The sequence below is a fragment of the Syngnathus acus genome, chromosome 5 (genome assembly GCF_901709675.1).
Source record: "Syngnathus acus chromosome 5, fSynAcu1.2, whole genome shotgun sequence".
In the NCBI taxonomy this organism is placed as follows: domain Eukaryota; kingdom Metazoa; phylum Chordata; class Actinopteri; order Syngnathiformes; family Syngnathidae; genus Syngnathus; species Syngnathus acus.
This window is the reverse complement of record NC_051091.1, coordinates 8,225,929-8,245,005: the sequence shown is the minus strand read 5'-3', so window position 1 is coordinate 8,245,005 and position 19,077 is coordinate 8,225,929. Positions and strand designations below refer to the sequence as shown.

Below are 19,077 nucleotides of genomic sequence, written 5' to 3'. Positions count from 1 at the left end.
ACAAGTGACTATTTTCTAGCTTTTAAATCGCGTTACGGTTACGCGATATATCTACTTAAGCCACCATGAAGATCGAGGAGGTGAAGAGCACCACGAAAACTCAACGGATCGCCTCACATAGTCACGTCAAAGGACTTGGTTTGGACGAGGCCGGTAATGCTAAACAGACGGCGTGCGGCTTGGTCGGCCAGGAAGCTGCCAGAGAGGTAATGTTGACCGTATCACATTCTTCTTATTTGTAATAATCTCTTAGATGACACTTGCATTCGTAAAAGGACGATCTTGTGTGATTGCATGCACATCGTGCACGTCTAAGCTAAACCTGCTAGCCCGTGGAGTCGCTGTTTCACAATACTAAACAATCCTCGTTTAGTCAGAAAATCTATAACGTTAAGTGCACTACAGTAATTCCAACCTGTATTGAACCAGGTACCTATTTCACATTAGAAAAATCTCACGGCACACCACCAAAGAAACAAATTTAAATCAAATATATACACTAGTCACATGCTTCATAATGTTCCTGAACATTTACCTTGCAGGCATGTGGCATCATTGTGGAGCTCATCCGCTCCAAGAAGATGGCAGGAAGGGCAGTTTTACTGGCTGGGCCACCTGGTACAGGAAAGGTAGCGTTATTAAGTCGCTGTCTCAGTGTATTCACTTGTCATTCCTCACTCACTTGTTGATGTTTCCCCTTGCAGACGGCTCTAGCTTTAGCCATAGCACAGGAGCTGGGCAACAAGGTGCCCTTCTGCCCCATGGTGGGCAGCGAGGTCTACTCGTCTGAGATTAAAAAGACAGAAGTACTGATGGAGAACTTCAGGAGAGCCATCGGTGAGAGAAGCACTTCATTTGTTTTCATTTGAAACATTCAGTATGCATATTCAGACATAGTTAGCTCTTTAATATACAGTACTGTGCAAGTCTTCCATTTGCCTTGTTGTTTTAATGACCCCTTTGACGGTTGTCATTTTGACATCATGAAACTGTAAATACAAAGTTTGCAACAACAAAAAAAACATCAGTGAGTTGCTATGGCAACCAGCCTCAGCCTGCCAAGTAACAGGAACTACAGTGCAACTGTTGAAGTGGTCACCTCAAAATTGAATTTATAATATCTGGACTCCAAACAAAGATATGCTTCAAGTAAAACGGCATCACAGAACCCTTTTGCGCAATACTTATTGTATCTTGTTGACCCCTGAGTCATTTTGAGAAGGGGAAATGGGCCGGAAAGATTCCCCTGCTGATGTTACCTGTCGCAGGGAAGGAAATAGACCTTTTGTAGATGGAGAGCACCGCTGCTCCTCCCTTAGAACCCGATCTCTAGTCAGAGATGGAGATTCCTCTGAGGTTGTCACCACCATGTGAATTAGAAAACCACAACGTACAGTCCACACCCTCTGATCTTAACCGTGGAGAGTCGGCCACCTGCGGGCGCCTCCACGTGCCGCACTAATGCGAGACGAGGGTCACTCAGAAATAATGGGAAGGAATGTTCACGGGCACGTGCACAAGCAATATGCTTTGCACGGAAATACAAAGACCCAATTCACAAGACTGCGTGTGCGATATTCATGTCAACTCGCCTTTCAGGGCTGCGCATCAAAGAGACGAAGGAGGTGTACGAGGGTGAGGTCACAGAGTTGACCCCCTGTGAGACGGAGAACCCGATGGGGGGCTACGGAAAGACTATCAGCCACGTCATTATTGGTCTGAGGACGGGGAAGGGCACCAAGCAGCTCAAGGTCTGTCACCATTTTTAGTACTTAGACAAAATTTTGTAGCCACAGGGCCTAACCAGAAATGTTGCCTCATCATATAATCGTATGCGTTTACATTATTATTTTTTACCTCATCTACACTGTGGGAAAATGTACCTAGTTTTTTAATTCTATGTTCCAAAGTTGGATCCCAGCATTTACGAGAGTCTTCAGAAGGAGCGTGTGGAGGTGGGAGACGTCATCTACATTGAAGCCAACAGTGGAGCTGTCAAGGTATCACCACACACCTTCCACTTGTTCTTCTACAATTTATCCATTCATGCCATGGCAGGGTTTTCCATCTGGCCTTTCGTCTCTCTCCTCTCGGCGTGACAATCTGTGCTTCCTTTCAGGGTGTTCAAAAAAGCTTTTTTTTTTCATTCCGCTATCTCTCCATCTCTTCAAATGCCTCCTTTCCTACAGTGAGGCTTGTGGCTTCCGTTGACAGGTCGCGATGACTGTTCCTTTAATCGGTGCAGGTGGCTTTGTGAGCAAATGAGGGCAGGGCAGTGGCACACATCGCTTGTTGACAGGCCTCTTTCAAAGAGCCCACCTGTTCTGCCATGGAAACGAACGAATCCTTGTGCTCGTGTCTTTGCAGAGACAAGGTCGCTGTGACACTTTTGCCACTGAGTTTGACCTGGAGGCTGAAGAGTACGTGCCGCTGCCAAAGGGAGACGTGCACAAAAAAAAGGAGATCGTCCAAGACGTCACGCTGCATGACCTCGATGTGGCAAATGCCAAACCGCAGGTTAGAAAAAAATGAAGTTTTCAGAGTTCAATGTCACGAGTTTCTGTGCAGTCCTCAAGTGTTCTTGGTTATCACCACAGGGAGGCCAGGACATTCTCTCCATGATGGGACAGCTGATGAAGCCCAAAAAGACAGAAATCACAGGTTGGCGATGTTGCCGTCAAATCTTCATTCACGTCCGCTTGCTTTGCTCAGCCATCCTTTCGTGTTTGCAGATAAGCTCCGAGCGGAGATCAACAAGGTGGTGAACCGTTACATCGATCAGGGCGTGGCCGAGCTGGTGCCTGGAGTGCTGTTTGTGGACGAGGTCCACATGCTGGACATAGAGTGCTTCACATATCTCCATAGGGCACTGGAGAGCACCATCGCTCCAATCGTTGTGTTTGCCTCCAACAGGGGAAACTGTCTCATCAGGTGGGCCATTTTTAAGATATTGGAAATCTGATCAAAACGGGTCTTTTTGGGTAAACATGCCACTGATTATTTCACGTACCACTAGAGGGAGCCCGAGTATGACAAGTGGTACTCGTCACACATTTAGGAAATTCCACAAAGATGGTGGCCACTTGTCACAATGCAAAAATCACGTCGTATTGATTAGCATGGAAAAGGAGCTTTGAAAGTCATGTTCCCTCACATTTGTGCCAACCTTGTTTCATGCTTGCTTCTCAGGGGGACCGAGGACATCAGCTCTCCACATGGGATTCCACTGGACCTGCTAGACAGAGTGATGATCATTCGTACCATGCTGTACACGCCGCAAGAGATGAAGCAGGTCAGTGGAACTGGCAGGAATCCGGATCACATGGATCAATTTTCTTTTGTCTCATGTAATGGCTTTTTTTTTCTTCCAGATTATCAAGATCCGAGCTCAGACCGAGGGGCTCAGCCTCAGCGAGGAAGCACTCGCGCACCTTGCAGAGATCGGCGCCAAGACCACCCTCAGGTATGGAAACAGGCTGTCTGGATGGAAAGTATTGGGTTGCTTTGTATCTTCTGGAAAGACTTTGAACAAGATTCGGACAGGTCAGACATATACAAACACCTACTTGAACCATGTAGTTGATTTATGTCTCGTTTGATGGCAGGTACGCCCTTCAGCTCCTGACACCGGCCAGCCTGCTCGGTCGCGTTCAAGGCAAAGAGACGGTCGACCGGGAGCAAGTGGAGGAGATCAACGAGCTTTTTTATGACGCCAAGTCCTCGGCCAAAATTCTTCAGGATCAGCATCATAAATTTATGAAATGAAAAATGTAAGGACGGCAGGCGATTCTTTTCAATAATCCATTCTGTATGTTTTATTTCTATCTTGACTGACTTTTTCCCATTAACAGCGTAGTTCCTCAGAACTTTTGAATAAATCTATTATTTGCCTATACGTACTTTGGTTTAGATTTTTGATTTTTTTTTTTTGCATAGGTTTTTATATCCATGCAAGAAATTAACAATTTAACAACAGGAATGACAATTTTGCTGTGTCAGCATTTTTATGTACAGTAATAGCTTTACATGTCTATTGTGTATATATGGGGGAAAACAAGCATTTTCTAATTTTTAAAGGCTGTAAAGTAACATTTGTGCACAATCCACTTGTAGCATAGTACCAGTTTTGGTGCTTTGAAAACAAACTACTGTAATCAATTACTTGTGACAGACAAAAAAAAGTCAATATTTATGAAAAGGACTTGGAAAAAAAAAAAACCTTGCTTGCCCACCAAACACTGAGCCACAAGTGCGAAGGTGGTCTTGGTCTACTTCCTGGCGGGTCGACCTGAGCGCGTGTTCAAAGCCGTCTCTCGTCCTGACCTCACGCCACTGAACACGGATGGAGCAGTTTTGCCCATTTTCTCTGTGGACAGTTGAACAAACAACAATCAACAAATTCAGACTTGACCTGTGATGTAGTCTGCAGAAGTTCTATGAACCATATTAGGTATGGTTCAAGTGGGTTTCAAATATTTTGTTGCACCTACAATAGTAATATTGGGTGGTGTGATAGAAAACTAATTACAAGAGTATTTTAATGTATTCCTAAAAGATAAACTACACAGTTTATTCCACTGGGAAAACACTCCCATCATTACAGCAATCCTCTTCGCCTTAAATGGAGTGGAAACTTTCTACATCATAAGCTTACTGCTAACTTCAACCAATATGTGCCACTAGTTCATTTCAGCCAACAACACAATGCGTTTGTATGCATGCATGCATGAGCACTCACCACACTCCTCCATGACTTCAAAAGTTTTGCTCTTCAGTGGTCCACTGCCACCAAGTCTATTCTTCATCTCAGCCAGCTCTTCTTGGCTGACCGCAGGACGCTGCACTTCTTCTTCTTGCGGTTGCTATGAAAAAACAACAGTGATTAACGTTAAAGCTTTAGGACAGCACACGTTCGGTAAAAAGCGCTCTTACTTGGGACATGGTGATGTTAGCTCTTCTGTCTTCAGTGTGGCCCGTTTATATATAGTCTGACTTGGAAGTGGACAACAAATCTGTTTCTCAACATTAACAAATGATGTCACGAGTGTAAAAGCTCCTCCTCAAATTAATCCCAGTTTTGAACTTGGGGGGGGTAAAACTATTCAAGATGTGATGAACTGTGCTGGGATTTACAAACTCATTGAACAAGAAAAAAAAAAAAAAAAAAAGGCCAAAAAGAATGTTGCTTCCAGTTCTTTCCCTTAATGACATCATTCCCCAGCCCTGACGGCTGCTTCATTAACTTGTGGTAAGTTTGGAGGAAGATCAACTGTAAGCTTACCAATTTGTGGTTCTGCAAAAAAAAAAAAAAGCGTGCTGCTTGTTTTCCTGCAGAAGTCAAGGAAAAAAACATTGAAAATGTGATTTAAAAACATACGGTACAAAAACTTTGAACCTTTGCTTGGAAAATTTAGAACAGGTGTGTAGACTTTTATGTGCAATGGATGGTTGGGAAAAAGCCTTACATAAGGGAAAAATTAACATCATTAATAAATCAACAGGCTTGATTCCAACATGACAGGCATGATGTCAGCTATGGAAGTTGAGCTCCACCCTGGACAACTCATCCTGGCAGCGTTCTTTTATGCAATACAAAAACTGCAATCCAAATGGGGGTTCTGAACATTCAGAGATTCTCTTTCATTTAAAAAAATATAATAAATTACAGTTACCGCTTTAATTTTTGCCCATGTTCCATCACATTATCATAATGAAATTGTATTACTGAAATATTTAACTTTTCTACAATATTCTTAATAAAAAATAAAAAAATAAAGAATTCACTTGTGGCAGTCCTTCAAGCTAAGCATGTTTTTTCCCGTACTGCGGCAAAAGCTGCATCCTCACAAACATCACCAGTTGCGTTTCTGTGAGCAAAACCGTTCCGAGAACAAAAAGCAGACACGCCGCTCCCACGCCGACATGGACCAACCTGAGGAGCCAGCCGCTGTCGCAGCAGAAAGCTGCCTGCCAACAAAAACAGGCACTGGTCATACAAACGCTATCGAGACCCCGAAGTCAAAATAAGCCGTGAGGCGTTTGACGATACCTCACTGACGGCCGTGACGGCCGCACTGACGGCGAGCATGAGGCATAGCGGCGGTGAGGGCAGCAGGCCACGCAGAGGTTTCCACGGGCTGGATAGGAAGTAGCGGCGGATGTACAGGACGCTGTGCGTGATGCGGAGGGCCATGTTGAGGCAGTTAGCCAGGATGAAGCCTGCGCCGCCTGCCCACCACGTCAACACGTAGGACAGGAAGAGGAAAGACACCGACAGGGCCAGCATCACCAAGTTGTACCTAGAAAGGAAAACACGGAGCTTGCTTGACATAAATGTTTAATTCGTTTAACACGCATTTCTAAAAGTAGTTTTTCCCCAGTGAAATAAATAGAAGTGTCATTGCCTACTTGTCAACCTCCTCCTGGCTCATTGCAGCAAACACAAAACACTCGGTCACGCCGTTGACAGCCAACAGGAGGACGTAGCAGCTGTAACATCTCAGCAAAGATGGGCCTTCATCAGAATACAAATAAGATGCAGTGAATTGAAAATTCTTCAATATATAGAAAGTATAGAAGTTAGGTACAAAGTCAAATGTTATGCCTGTAATTCACATCTTTGTTATTCGAAGTGTCAAAAAGACCAATGGGCCAATTAATTACCAAATCTCAGAAAAAAACATATTTCCCATGTTACCTGCTCCACTGCTCAACAGGGATCCACCATAAATGTCCAGGGCCAGTCCTGAGTAAGCGTATCCAAAGACTGCAATAATGAGGCCAATCACCAGTACCAGTTTGAGCAGGCATTGTAGCACATCTGCTGCGACACCAACATCTTCCTGAAGACAACAATCATATTATCAACTTCAACTCCTCGATATTCATTCACAATAAAGCCAGCCTGCGCACACCTGCTTCTGGCTTTTCACATCACGGCCTCTCTCCAGCACTTTGGCGAAGAAGATGTAGAAGCTCTCCTCGATCGGCAGGAAGACGAAGCGCGCCACCATGGAGCCCAGATTGTTGATGATGTCGTAAACGCCCTGGTCGCCAAAGCTGAGCACGTTCAGGAAGGTCATGACGTAGCGCTCGCCTTCAGTCAGGATCTGCTTGAGGAACGACTGCTTGAAGAAGCTCCAGGTGAGTCGGGCCACGGTCCAGTCCACCAGCGGCTAGAAACAGACAGACGCTCTGAGAGGTTCATGTCGAATTTGTCATCAAAACTGCTATTACTGGACTAACGCTCATGACTTTAGCTTGTAACAAATGAGCGAAAATAAACAATCACACTACCTCTCCATTAGCTGTGTGAGGCATCAAATCTCTGATGTTGCGCAGGGGAAAATTACTCTTAGTCGCCTCTTTGGATGGCAAGAAACGAATAAAGTAAACCACATAGCACAGCACTAGGACCCCTGTGTACACGAGCTAAAACATACCAAAAGAATCAAGTTATTCATCTTACATTAAGAAATAACATAAAATGTGGAAGCAAATTCCTACATGAGCAGCAGAGAAGATGTAAAGGCCCCACTCCCGGGCAGACACCACCAGCACCACCGTCATACTGCACTTAGCCAGCATGGCCAAGCTCTCAGCGACCACTTTTAGCCTCACAAACATGTGGGCCTGGGCCAGTACCCAAAGAGGCTCGGCCAGGAGCTCCTGCATCCCTGCTAGGGCGAACAGCACCACAGCGGGGCCGTAGAAAGGAATGACTTGAGGGTCCGGCACCTCCAGGAGCCAGAGCCACACCGCGGCTAACAGGGCTCCCCATAGTACACCTAGAGGCAACCTGACAGACCAAGTCTGCTTTTAAAAAAAGGCAAGCAAATGTTACACAGTTAAAATACAGTGGTGGGTATTGCTCACGTCAGCCATAGAAGGTTGATGAGCTGTCTCCAGTTGTGCTTCCCCCCATCAGAGCCACTGAGACAGGCTTTTCGAAAGGCTTCTCGAGACAAAAATACTAGCGTGGAGTACAGCAGTGTTAGCCTGAAAACATGAAGACAACAACACACATTACTGTTATTAAAAAAAGAAATTGAGCTGAAATGGTAGCACAGTTCATCACTTACCTGACGTTCACTACTCCAATGAGCTCTTTGGATACAAAACGCAGGGTGAACGCGTTCAATAAGAATGTGAGCACACGGAACATCACCTGACAAGGAACAATAACATTAACAGGAGACATTTCATACGTAAATGAGCTTAGCATTTACGCACCTGTAGCAGCACATTGTACGAAGCGAGAGTGGACGCGTTCTTCAGTACGTCCTGCGAGCTCATTTTTCAGCCGCTTTATCTCTCTCACTCAAGTTTTCGACATTGAATACATAATTCTTTTTTCTACCACTTAAAGAGGACGAACCAGTTCGCGGAGTGAACACGCATGACGGGAACTCAATGGTTTCCACTTCCGTACACATTGGTACAGACGTATTTACGTAATGACGTCATTAATGCTACGCGCGACACTATTGGTGGATATTCATTTGTTTCCCAACAATATCTTAAATTAAAGGTACAATAACACAGATTATACGTATCAGAACCAAACAATACAAATAAATACGTTACATTATATTTTTCAAATGAATTTCCATAAATTACAAAGACAGAAACTGAAATAATTTGGAGGCTCAGGTGTTTTTTTTTAATTAATGTAAAACATGGAGACAGTAAAAATAAAAAAAATCCACAAGGTACCCATCAATATTCATGCTACACCAATATACACTATCTATATACTACTTCCAACTACACATATCTAAATTCAAGTAACATTCATTAACTTAGTCATGTGAATTTAAAGTACCATGTAAGATTCAAATGTCTACTATTTCAGATTTTTAAAAAAAAAAAATCACTGGCGGTTTTGTTTTCAGAATATTGTAAGGCAGGCCAGATCAAATGCTCTGGAATATCATCAACGGTCAAAGGCTGCTCACCTATGCGATGGAAGACTGGTGGGTCAATTCCATGTTCCATAACAGGAAGCCTATTCAGTCAAATGTGATGTGATAACATAAACAACACAATAATTATTAAAATCCATAATTCAAGAGGAATACACTAAGGTTGATTTTAGATCAATGTACTCTACATTAAATCCTGAATTATTTGCTGGCTTGAACTGATTACTACCCCAAAACATACACAAGAGGGCAGTAGTGACGTTAAATGGAATGTTAAGCGTTTTTCAACCTACCACCGTTATTATTATTACTGTATTATTATTTCTTACAGGCTACACAATAGCTTGACGCATGCATTCGAACACATTAGGCTTAATATATACAGTACCTCCAAATATATCGACTAGTACCCCGGGAGAGCAATTTGTGCTTAAAATAACGACGCAAATTCTGCTGGTGGACCAGCTATTTGGCAGGTTTAACCATGTGACACAAAAAGTGAACTGCACCTAAACACTGGCTTTGTAAACCAAGTCGCACTGTTCATTCAGGAGTTACTTTTCTAAGAGAAGCTCCATCTTGGGGTTCATGAAAGAAAAGCCAGCAAATGCCGACTGGTCCATGGAGTCTATGAAGTTCTTGTCACTGTGGGACAGGCGGGGCTTCTCGCTCAGGAACTCCCGATCAAAGTTGCTGCAGTCGTTTGGTGCTCTCTGTAATCAGGAGCAAATATATCCCGTGAAGAACAAAACATCTGCATTCGTTACAAACGTGCCACGCTTAGGAGGGTTTTTCAAATCGAGTATGTGTGTGTATGCCATACCACTTTGGGCTTGAAGGGTGGCTCCACCTCCCTGTTCTCCAAGGCCGTCCAGTCAATGGACTTGAAGAATGAGTGTAAACGGATATCACCCAAGATCCCAAGCCTACGTGTGGGATCTCTTTCAAATAACTACAGGGAGAAAAATCATAAAAAGAAAATGTTTAGCAAAAAAAAAAAAAAAAAGCTTTCTGAGGAATAGCTGCTCTGAGATGTACAGAAGTAGTGGTGGTACAGACCTGCTCCATCAGCTCCTTGGCTTCTTTGTTGAGCCAGCGGGGGTAGTGGGGGGTGTCCATGCGGATGGACTCAAAGAGCTCATCCTCATCATCTCCGTGGAACGGCGACTGTCCGACGAGCATTTCGTACAGCAACACACCGAATGACCACCAGTCCACCGAGAAAGAATATTTCTGGCCCAGCAAAATCTAGGAATAGATCAAATATGCTTAAACTCCTCATAGGAACAATGCAGTTAAAAGTAAAGACATAGCAAACAGGGAAATGATTTACATCTTCGCAGTTCCTGTATACGGCTTCCTGCTTTGCGCAATTTGTGCAGCAATTTAACAGCTTTTTTTGGGGGGGGGGGGGGGGGGGAACTGCTGCAGTCTCAGTACAGCATCAAGCGCAAAGTACCTCAGGAGCTATGTAGTCTGGTGTACCGCAGAAAGTCGTGGCCCGGTTCTCTCCAAAGACGTTTTCCTTGCACATGCCAAAGTCTGCGATTTTAATGTGTCCCTCATGAGTCAGCATCACGTTGTCTAACTTTAGATCCCTGCAAGAACAAAAAAAACAAGCAGCGTTAGAAACAAAAATGAGTGGTTCGAGATTTTGTTTTGATTAGACAATACTGAACATGCAGTAAAGTGTTGATGGTTTATCGGCAAGTGTGAAAATAGTGGTTTCCGCTTTCCACTTATTACAAAATTATGCTATGCAATTAAAAAGTAGCACTGCTTACTAACCTGTAGATGATTCCTTTGGAATGCAAGAACTGAAGTCCGCAAATGATCTCAGAAGAGTAAAACCTGCAAGGACAAAGAGGGTGGGGACAGACAGATGTCAGCAACATGCCCACTGCGGGAAGCTGAACGGCGCCGTCTACAGGGGGCTCCTTTCAGCGTGCACGTAAATTATTGAGGGGAACATTTGTATGGAGTAGGAGGCAGGTGAATGGCACTGCTATCATGTGAAAGCTGAGTGTCGAGTGTCTCGAGTGACCCGCTTCGCTTGTTATCTGTGTCAGGATGAACAAATGACTGCATATAAAAAAATAAAAATAAATTAAAAAATGTGTTTATTTGGGTTTAGTTTGTTTAGGACATTTGTGTTTATTTTAGCATAAGACTAAATTATAAGACCAAAATATTTATGCATAATAGATCATATATTGTAATACAGATTAATTGGCATTTATTAAATTCAACCAGCCTCGAGTCTTGTAAATTTATTTTGATATTTTTTGTGATGCCCCAAGAAAGAAATTACAGTAACAACAAAGAGGAAATGTTGTATGCTAACCATGGGAGCGGATGGAACATGCAACATAGGAAAGAATTTGGCCGCTCAGTACAACAAAAGAGTAAATGTTTTGCTTTGCAAGTGTTTTTTTATGTGCTCCTCTTTTTGAACCATCTTGAAGTGGAGTCCAACCGCTTGCGCAAAGCTAGTGTAAATCAATTTGAATAAGCTGCGCCTGTCGTCTACACTAACTGGATCCTTTGGTTTGAACGGTGCCTCTGCAGCGTGAGAGGCCACTTGAAACCCAGCAAGCGGTTCAGTCACAACCTCAAGAAAAATATTGCATAACCCAACGGAACATCTACATTTCACTCGGCGGTGACAGCTTGAGCACAAACTGAGCCTGATGCTTATTTACATATTCGGAGTGTGTGTGTGAGTTAGCGTAAAGCAGTTGCACATATGCAGGCGCAATGCTAAGTTTAAATGTGACCCGATGAAACAATTTTTGTTCATTTTTTTTGACACCCCCATTGATGGGATTTTACTAGCATTTCAATTCTGAGCTGCCGTTAGTTGTAGACAATATTTTAGTGTTCTTTTGTGTATATCCTTATACACATTCGATACCTGGGAAAACTTGCTCTGCCAGGCTGGATGTGTGCGTTTTTTTTTTCCATTTTACGTTGTACAGCTAGTGGGGAGAGACAAAGGTTGTTTGTGTGTTAAAGACTAACTTCGCTGTTAGCTTTGTCAATGAGGCAATTTTTTTATTTTTTAAAGGCCAGTCAGTTTCAGACTTTTTCCACTTTGTCACCCATGTGCCAGCGTCATTATGAGTTTGTTGAAGGGAACGCCCCGGCGGCGAGGAGAGAGGTGGGTGGTAGTAATGGATAGCTCCTGACAAACAGTACACAGGCAAGCTCAGTCCTTACAAGGCCATTGTGCTCATATGAGCGCGCCAACAAAAGGACAACAGCCTTGGCCCATCAGGAGACAGTGAAATCAAAGTTTAAAAAAAAAAATCCCATAGAGGGAGGGCAACAAAGAGAGGTCTACACAGAGAATAAACATCGTCTCTATTTGACTTGTGTTTGCTTTCCATTCGATCTTTCGTGTGTATGTGCTGAGTCTTTTTCTTACGTAGATCTGATGAGATCAAATCGTCCTTTTTCCTGAATGTGAAACATTAGGTCCCCTCCGTTCAAATACTCCATCACAAAGAACAGATGTTCCTGCAGTCAAACATGTCATTAAGCATTCATCGTTTAGTAAGCGAGAAGAATCGGGACTGACGACAGAACGGGAGTGACGCTTACCTTCGTCTGGAAGGTTGAATAAAGGTGTGTGAGGAAAGGGTTATCCCAGGCTAAAGCCAAGACCCGCTTCTCCACCATAGTGCACTCCACGTCATCATCCATTAGCACCACATCTTTCTTCAGAGCCTTCACAGCAAAGTACTCCTCCTGACCTTTTAGTTCTGCCAAGAGAACCTGACGCAGAGATAATGCTTATCTATTAAGGCCCAATCTTACAAGTTAAGTCAATCCACTGCCTGTCAAATTGTAAAAAAGATGGCATTAAATGTCTCCATTTACTTTGCCAAAGCTGCCTTTCCCCAGGACCTTTTGGAAGACAAAGTTGTCCACGTTAATGCGGGTAAGGTGTGTAAGGCGAGTCTGAGGCTGCGGGCCCGAACCATGCCAAATTCTGCTGTATTGGCTTGTATCTAACAACAACAAAAAACACCACACACACAAAAAGGTTACAGTAAATTATTACTACTGAAGGATCACAACAAACAAACTGAATATTGTATAGCGAGTAACAGTAAAACGTTAGGACACGCAAATACTCACTGACCGTTGATATCCAGTTCGGACAGCTTATTGACCTCATCGTAGATTCCAATATCAGCTAAGTTTGTATCGAGGTTTGGATCAGAGCGGCGAGTGAAGGATTTCTGATTAACAAAACAAAAAAAAGTAGGAGTTAAAATAAGTAATTTTGCGATGAAGACATAAAACATAGACACAATAAATTGTTTGGAAGTGATTTTAGTCCTTAAAGACAGCAAGATTTGCAACAATTTTTTATATAATTCAAGGTTATAAAAATATATGTAAATTTAACGTCGACGCACTATAAAAGCAAAGTAAAGTGAATGTTTGGAGCGCAGCGAGATGGAAAGAGACTTGCGTTGACTGGATTAGATGACACTTTACCGCTTTTGTACAATTTACAGCTGGAACCACTAAAAGCAAGTTTGTCTTCTCTCAACTCACCTGGCTGACTTGTGTGAGCGCTTCAGCTAAAAGTTTCTGGTTGATACCACAAAGGTTGGCCACTTTATGCTGACACTTGTGGTGAACGTTCATGGAACAATCTTGAAGACACAACAAAGCGGCTTAGCAAAACAATCCCGGTTGATTCCAAAATGATGCTATGGTGAAAAGCGTCCGTGTTGTACCTTCACATTTCAGGCCCTGCTTGACAAGACCCCAAAGCAGGCTCCCGCAATGGTCGCAGAAGGTGGGACTCATGTAGTTGTGGCTCTTGAAGCGATGCGGCATGTCGATGTTGAAGCGTTCCTTCTGGAACTGCGGGAACGAACGCCATCCGTTCTTTCCGTTAGTCAGCCGTAGCAAAAGAGATCTCACGTTGCTATTGGTGAGCCTCGGCAACGGAATCTTTAGGAGCGGTCTCACAGCTTTGTAAATCTGCCTGATCATTTTAGCTCCTTTCTCAACTCCCTGGTAGATCCCAAATTGTTGTTTCTTCCACATCCCGCCGCCGTGCCTGCCGTGCATCATGGAAGCTAATCCCATTTTGCGCTGTCCACTGTGTGGATATGTGAGCTTGATCATTTCCATCTTATCTCTCTCGCTCGGTCGCTTGGTCTTTGAGCAGCTTTATCCTTCGCTATTGATGAGCTTACAAGTCGTGGACCCTGCCTCTGTCCTAAACTCTGCCCTGACAACCCACATGATTCAATATGGCCACACTTGTTTGTTTTCTTTCAGATATTTACACAGCCAATTTGTGTGTTACATACCACGGTATCCCGACTGTTTGCGGCGGTGCCGGTGCATCTGCCGATGATTTTGTCGATGCATTTCTTGTGGATGGCCGCGTTGCATTCTGAAACAGAATGTCATATGAATCACATCATATTCATATTTCAAATCAATGTTTCTTAAAGTCTGTGGCATGCCCCTGCAGGTATGGTGGAATTACAAGAATGTAAAGGATTTTTTTTTTTTTAAACCGCTCTCACAATAGACATTCCATGCCATGCTTAATCCTTGGTCACGCTTGACCAGTGGTGGGCAGTCCATTCTCTACGTGGGAACTTAATCCAACCATTCTAATTGCTCCCGCCATCCAATATTTTGAAGCGATAAAAAGCAGTAGCTTTCTTTCTTCAGTGCCAGTTTTCGCTGCTTTGTAAAACAATTTGAAGTTCATCCGTACAATCAAAGCACATGGTAAGTTTGGACAAGCCCACTTAAAATGTAGACATGCCATGACGTGTCGTAATTTATGCGCCAGTTCCAACCGCCACCTTTGCTCATAGAACTCAAACATAATGCGCGGTTATCCACTTGGCAAAGTCGCCATAACACAAGATTGTGCACGTAAAAAGGGGTCAAAGCTTAAATTGGTGAATAGCAGTGTAAGTGTAGGCCAGCAAGAGACAGGAGGGAATAACAAGATGACATAAAAGTTTGGAAACTGAAAGTTATAGTCTTTTCATTGCTTTCAGTAAGTGTTTTTTTTTTTCCCCCAACCATGTTTTGAGGTAGTGAATGTTTTTTTCTTCGTTCTCCAATTGAGGACATGAGAAAAAAAAAGCACTTTTGCAAGTCACTGCAAAGGCAGAGGGACGTTAAAATGACAATTCACTTACGTCTGCATTTGTAGCCTTGCTTGTTGAGTCCCCTGTGAGAGCAAAAGAAACACAAATGTGTCCATTACTTTTTTTTTTTTTTTTTTTGACCACAGCAATTTAAAGTGGTTAGTCATTGATTCTTCATTTGATATAATGAGCAGTTTAAGCACACCAATGTGTAAAGCGTGGCTTCCTTTTTGGCGCAACTTCCTGCTGAGACCAAAAAGAATTTCAACACAATTTAGTGCATTGCTGCTATCAATGGACTGACAAGCAATGGTTTAGGAGTTTCCTTAAAGTCCCCAGAAGGGAAAATAGTCTGAACTCACCAGACAAATTCTCGACACACGGAGCAGAATGTGGGCTGCCTGAAGAAGGTGGCGATGAACTCGTGATTCTTGATGAAGTGGATCTTTGCCTGCTTGATGGCACCTCTTCTACGGTTGAGGGTGGGGGCTTCTTCTTCTTCCTTTGCGGCGTGTTTACTCTCTGGCAGAAACAAAGTTCATGTCACAGACATGACGTGTTAATTGGAATCCACTCAGACATCTTTAATAATAATAATAATTCATTAAATTTGTATAGCGCTTTTCAAAAACCCAAAGACGCTTAATCTTTAATCTCTTAACTGTGTCGAAGTGCTTGTTTGGTGTCATTGTTTTCCTATGAGCCGGACGACGGATAAGACTGATCGACACGCTGCTTGGGAATGCTCAAGTTAGCAGTGGGCTGAGAAAAAAAAATCATTCACCCACTTTCCTTTCTTGCTCTGAAAACCTATTTTCTCAATGAGCCACTTGCAAAGGGGTCTCTCATGAACACATGCAAGTATCACTGAAATATTCAGACTGATTTTTTTTCTTCCCCCCACCTGAATCCACTCCCTCAAGAAAGTACTGCACTGCCATCATGACTTTCCCAGAAGGCTGAAGATCCACCTGAACACACAAACACAAATTCAGAAAGAAAGCCATGCTTAGCTTAGTACACAGAAGCAGCTTGAGCTGTCCTACCCAGAATTCAGCACGCCCGTTGGCTTTCTTGCAGCGCTCAGCGAGCACGGACATGCCAACCGTGACCTCGGCGAGCGCCTCCTCCGCCGTCTTCATCAGCAGCACCTCCAGCACACGGCCCTCATAGATGTGCGCATCAAAAGTGGCCTTCCAGGCTGGATACATTGTGGGTTTCCGCTGAACTAGAGTCTTCCCTCGTTCTAGGGAACAGAAGGCGAGATGCTAAAAAGAGCTTTGGACGAATCGTAAAGTAAATAGTGACGCTCCCCAAGCACACGACACACATCTTGAAGTTAATGATTTTCTCACCAGTTGTCAAGGCCTCCTTCATTTTGATTGCACAGAAAGGTGGGTCAGCCAAAGGCGGCAGGGTACCCAGGTCGAATGTGGTGAAGGCAATCCTCAAGAAAGGAGCCATGGTGACAAGTCCCGAAAGTCAGCTGTGGCCAAAGACAGACAAATAAGGGAGTGTTACTCAGCGTACATCTCGAGGGATGCTTTAATTACCGTACTAACCACTTTCTTGAGCTGTGGTACCCGAGTTTTCCATGGGAAATATTCCGGAGCGATGCCGTACTTTTTGTGACATTACATGAAACATCGGGAAATTAGAGAAAGCCTCTCATCTGATCACTTGATTTTAAGTTGTGGCCAAAGACAGTTACAGTATGAGGCCCGTGCGGCTGGGGCGGACCAAAATTTGCATTTAGTTTGCATGTAAATGGCTTTTGCAATACCACAAACAAAAGCAATGTGACTTCTTACCCTCGTCAACTTTATGCAAGTCTGTACTAGTGAATCCTTGAATGCTCAATCAGCTCATGCAGATGGAACGTGCTTTTCAGGCATATTTTTCTTCCAAATTCTAGCACACTTGAGGTGTTTGCGTTCAATGTAATACACACATGAATCAGAATTGACATGTGTATCATCATTCGTGACCTCTGCAACTTCAGTCTAGGCGCATGTTTTTTGGTGGTGGGGGAAGAGAGCAGCTGCAAAGATGTAGGACATGTCTGCCACGACAAAGCGAGCCTCTACATGTCCCGACTCCAACAAAAGCACTCGGCGCGCCACAGGAAGCTCGGTAATTCCTCAACCCGTAACCGCCCACACTGAGACCAGCAGAGTAAAGAACAGACAAGCGCACTGGGAAGTAAATCAGTCACGTGAAAGACGAGTCAAGTGTGTGTGTGTGGTGGTGGGGGGGCAAAGTCAGTCATTGACTGTGGCCACAGTGTTTTGGAATATAATCAATACACACATTGTGCTATGTGATAGAGGGCACTCCCGATCGATTAGTCGAGCATGCACAGTTTTGATTTGTCCCCTCGCTTGAATTTAAAGTTGTACACCTTTCTCTTGCCAACATTGTGTGCCTCCTTCCGAGAACGTCTGAGTGACACAAACGTGTGGTTGCTGGCAAGGATGCTTTCTTCATCATTGCAAAGACAATCTTAGCTAACAGCTTTTACGATCAAAGCAAAAGAGCAGTTCTGAACATTAGGAGAGCATTGCAAGCGCAGTCATCCAGCGTGGCGGAAGCCAGTGGCTTCTTTGTAAAGAAATCTTGAATATTTTCAAAATGTGATGGCAACTATTACAACGGCGCAGCCATACTGCTTCTTTGTTGTTAGAGCCCAGCTGATTTGGGGAAGAGTACATCCTAGATTGGTCGCCATTCAATTACAGGAGCATTAACACTTAAATTCACACCACAATGACATAATTCAAAAGAGTTGATGGGTGTATTCAGACGGAGTGTTTTGTGTGGTTTTAAAAAGTCAAGGTTTACCTAACCGCTAATACTGGCTGTCACCAGTAATGAGCTACCGTTTGTCTTTTTGATGAGACTTATAAGCAAGGCAAAGTATGATGGGCTACTTGCAAAGTTGAGTAAAAGAGCAACTTTTTTTAAGTTAATTATCCTCGATTAACTCTTTTCCTCCTAACTGTGAAGTAGAAGATAGGGAGCAGGATGAGATATTGCAAACGCAGAGGCATTTTTGCTCTGATTAAAGTAGTGTGCCAGCGAGTACTAGTTATCCCCAAGGACAGCATGAGTCGCGACACTTTGACTGACTAAGAATTAAAAGAGAAGAATATTAATTGGTTGGGAATAATAAGTCACTAGTTGTCTAGATAAATATTATCTGGGCCAATTCACTTGGGTGACATTTGCTATGGAGTCGGGAATGCTGCTCTGGTGTATTTTGAAGCATGTCATCAAGAAGATGCTTCAACACTTCAATCTGGACTGTTCTCTTTGTTGATGTTGGATGTTACGGGAACGTTACCTTCCACTACTTCACAATAAAATACAGTGAGCGGAATGCAAAGCAACTCAATCGCACTTAACAGAGCGGAACAATAAAAACAATACACTATAATTAGACAAAAAACACCGTTGGGTTTTAAGGCGCCAATAGCAAAAGTTGGCGGCCGGTTTGTTCGGCGGAGTACTTTTTTTTTCCGAAATCGACCCGGTTGAGTCAAAGACGATGTGACAGCTCACATATTCCACCGCATCCATGCAGCGTGCTTACTTTGCGAATGCTTCTATGAATTGCTAAACTAATGTCGGGACAACTTAAGCGTTGTTTAAACAAGCAGCACCATGCAGCGATGCACAGCGTCGTCATTGCCGCATCGTTTGTGAAGCTAGCCACCATATCAGACCTGAGGCGTCAGTGAGTGACAAATGAAACGGTGCCATTAAAGTGTCTCTCTGAAGGACGTTTTGCACAAGTCCGAACGAGGCGGAAAAAAAAGTCGACAAACAAAAGGTCGTCAAGAGCTGACTCACCTCGTCCTGCAAACTGTCCGTTGTCTCTTCACCGCCGCACGGACCGAAGTTCTTTCTTTCTTTCTTTTCTTTCTCGTCGCCTCCTTTTTTTCACTCTGTGATACTCTCGATTGAGGAAGTGTGGCGCGGCGCGCTCCCGACGCCCTCCCCGCACATGG

The 19,077-nt window shown here is 43.6% G+C and overlaps 4 protein-coding genes across 6 annotated transcripts in view; 1 reads left to right on the top strand and 3 right to left on the bottom strand.

Moving 5' to 3' along the window:
* LOC119123219 (protein kinase C delta type-like) overlaps positions 1-19,077 on the bottom strand; it is a 28,110-nt gene extending 9,033 nt beyond the window's left edge. The window contains exons 1-18 of one of the 2 annotated variants that reach the window (XM_037252139.1): positions 18,920-19,077; positions 16,423-16,553; positions 16,114-16,313; positions 15,972-16,038; positions 15,430-15,589; positions 15,119-15,150; positions 14,264-14,349; positions 13,679-13,808; positions 13,494-13,594; positions 13,072-13,171; positions 12,807-12,937; positions 12,528-12,701; positions 12,352-12,443; positions 10,713-10,775; positions 10,384-10,522; positions 9,984-10,172; positions 9,748-9,876; positions 8,808-9,637 (exon numbers count right to left, since the gene is read on the bottom strand). In XM_037252139.1, the coding sequence (XP_037108034.1) occupies positions 9,479-9,637; positions 9,748-9,876; positions 9,984-10,172; positions 10,384-10,522; positions 10,713-10,775; positions 12,352-12,443; positions 12,528-12,701; positions 12,807-12,937; positions 13,072-13,171; positions 13,494-13,594; positions 13,679-13,808; positions 14,264-14,349; positions 15,119-15,150; positions 15,430-15,589; positions 15,972-16,038; positions 16,114-16,313; positions 16,423-16,531 (2,061 nt within the window). In that variant the 5' untranslated portion in view covers positions 16,532-16,553; positions 18,920-19,077 and the 3' untranslated portion in view covers positions 8,808-9,478. Of the gene's footprint in view, positions 1-8,807; positions 9,638-9,747; positions 9,877-9,983; positions 10,173-10,383; positions 10,523-10,712; positions 10,776-12,351; positions 12,444-12,527; positions 12,702-12,806; positions 12,938-13,071; positions 13,172-13,493; positions 13,595-13,678; positions 13,809-14,263; positions 14,350-15,118; positions 15,151-15,429; positions 15,590-15,971; positions 16,039-16,113; positions 16,314-16,422; positions 16,554-18,919 lie in introns of those variants that run through there. The other variant, XM_037252140.1, reaches the window with a different exon arrangement.
* Positions 66-3,895, top strand: ruvbl1 (RuvB-like AAA ATPase 1). The gene is made up of 11 exons (XM_037252144.1): positions 66-206; positions 543-629; positions 705-837; positions 1,600-1,751; positions 1,911-2,000; positions 2,368-2,517; positions 2,598-2,661; positions 2,733-2,931; positions 3,190-3,292; positions 3,372-3,463; positions 3,606-3,895. The coding sequence occupies exons 1-11, from the start codon at positions 66-68 to the stop codon at positions 3,763-3,765; spliced, it is 1,371 nt and encodes a 456-aa protein (XP_037108039.1). The 3' UTR covers positions 3,766-3,895.
* Positions 4,228-5,246, bottom strand: LOC119123226 (musculoskeletal embryonic nuclear protein 1-like). The gene is made up of 3 exons (XM_037252150.1): positions 4,933-5,246; positions 4,739-4,862; positions 4,228-4,366 (listed from the first exon to the last, which is right to left on the bottom strand). Exons 1-3 carry the CDS (start codon positions 4,939-4,941, stop codon positions 4,269-4,271), a joined length of 231 nt encoding a protein of 76 aa, XP_037108045.1. The 5' UTR covers positions 4,942-5,246; the 3' UTR covers positions 4,228-4,268.
* rft1 (RFT1 homolog) lies at positions 5,410-8,421 on the bottom strand. 2 transcript variants are annotated; one of them, XM_037252143.1, is made up of 11 exons: positions 8,233-8,421; positions 8,082-8,167; positions 7,876-7,998; positions 7,507-7,798; positions 7,297-7,431; positions 6,915-7,175; positions 6,698-6,842; positions 6,409-6,514; positions 6,050-6,299; positions 5,766-5,967; positions 5,410-5,728 (listed from the first exon to the last, which is right to left on the bottom strand). In XM_037252143.1, exons 1-10 carry the CDS (start codon positions 8,293-8,295, stop codon positions 5,803-5,805), a joined length of 1,626 nt encoding a protein of 541 aa, XP_037108038.1. In that variant the 5' UTR covers positions 8,296-8,421; the 3' UTR covers positions 5,410-5,728; positions 5,766-5,802. The 2 variants fall into 2 exon arrangements, with proteins under 2 accessions (XP_037108038.1, XP_037108037.1); XM_037252142.1 differs by having other exon boundaries at positions 5,410-5,967.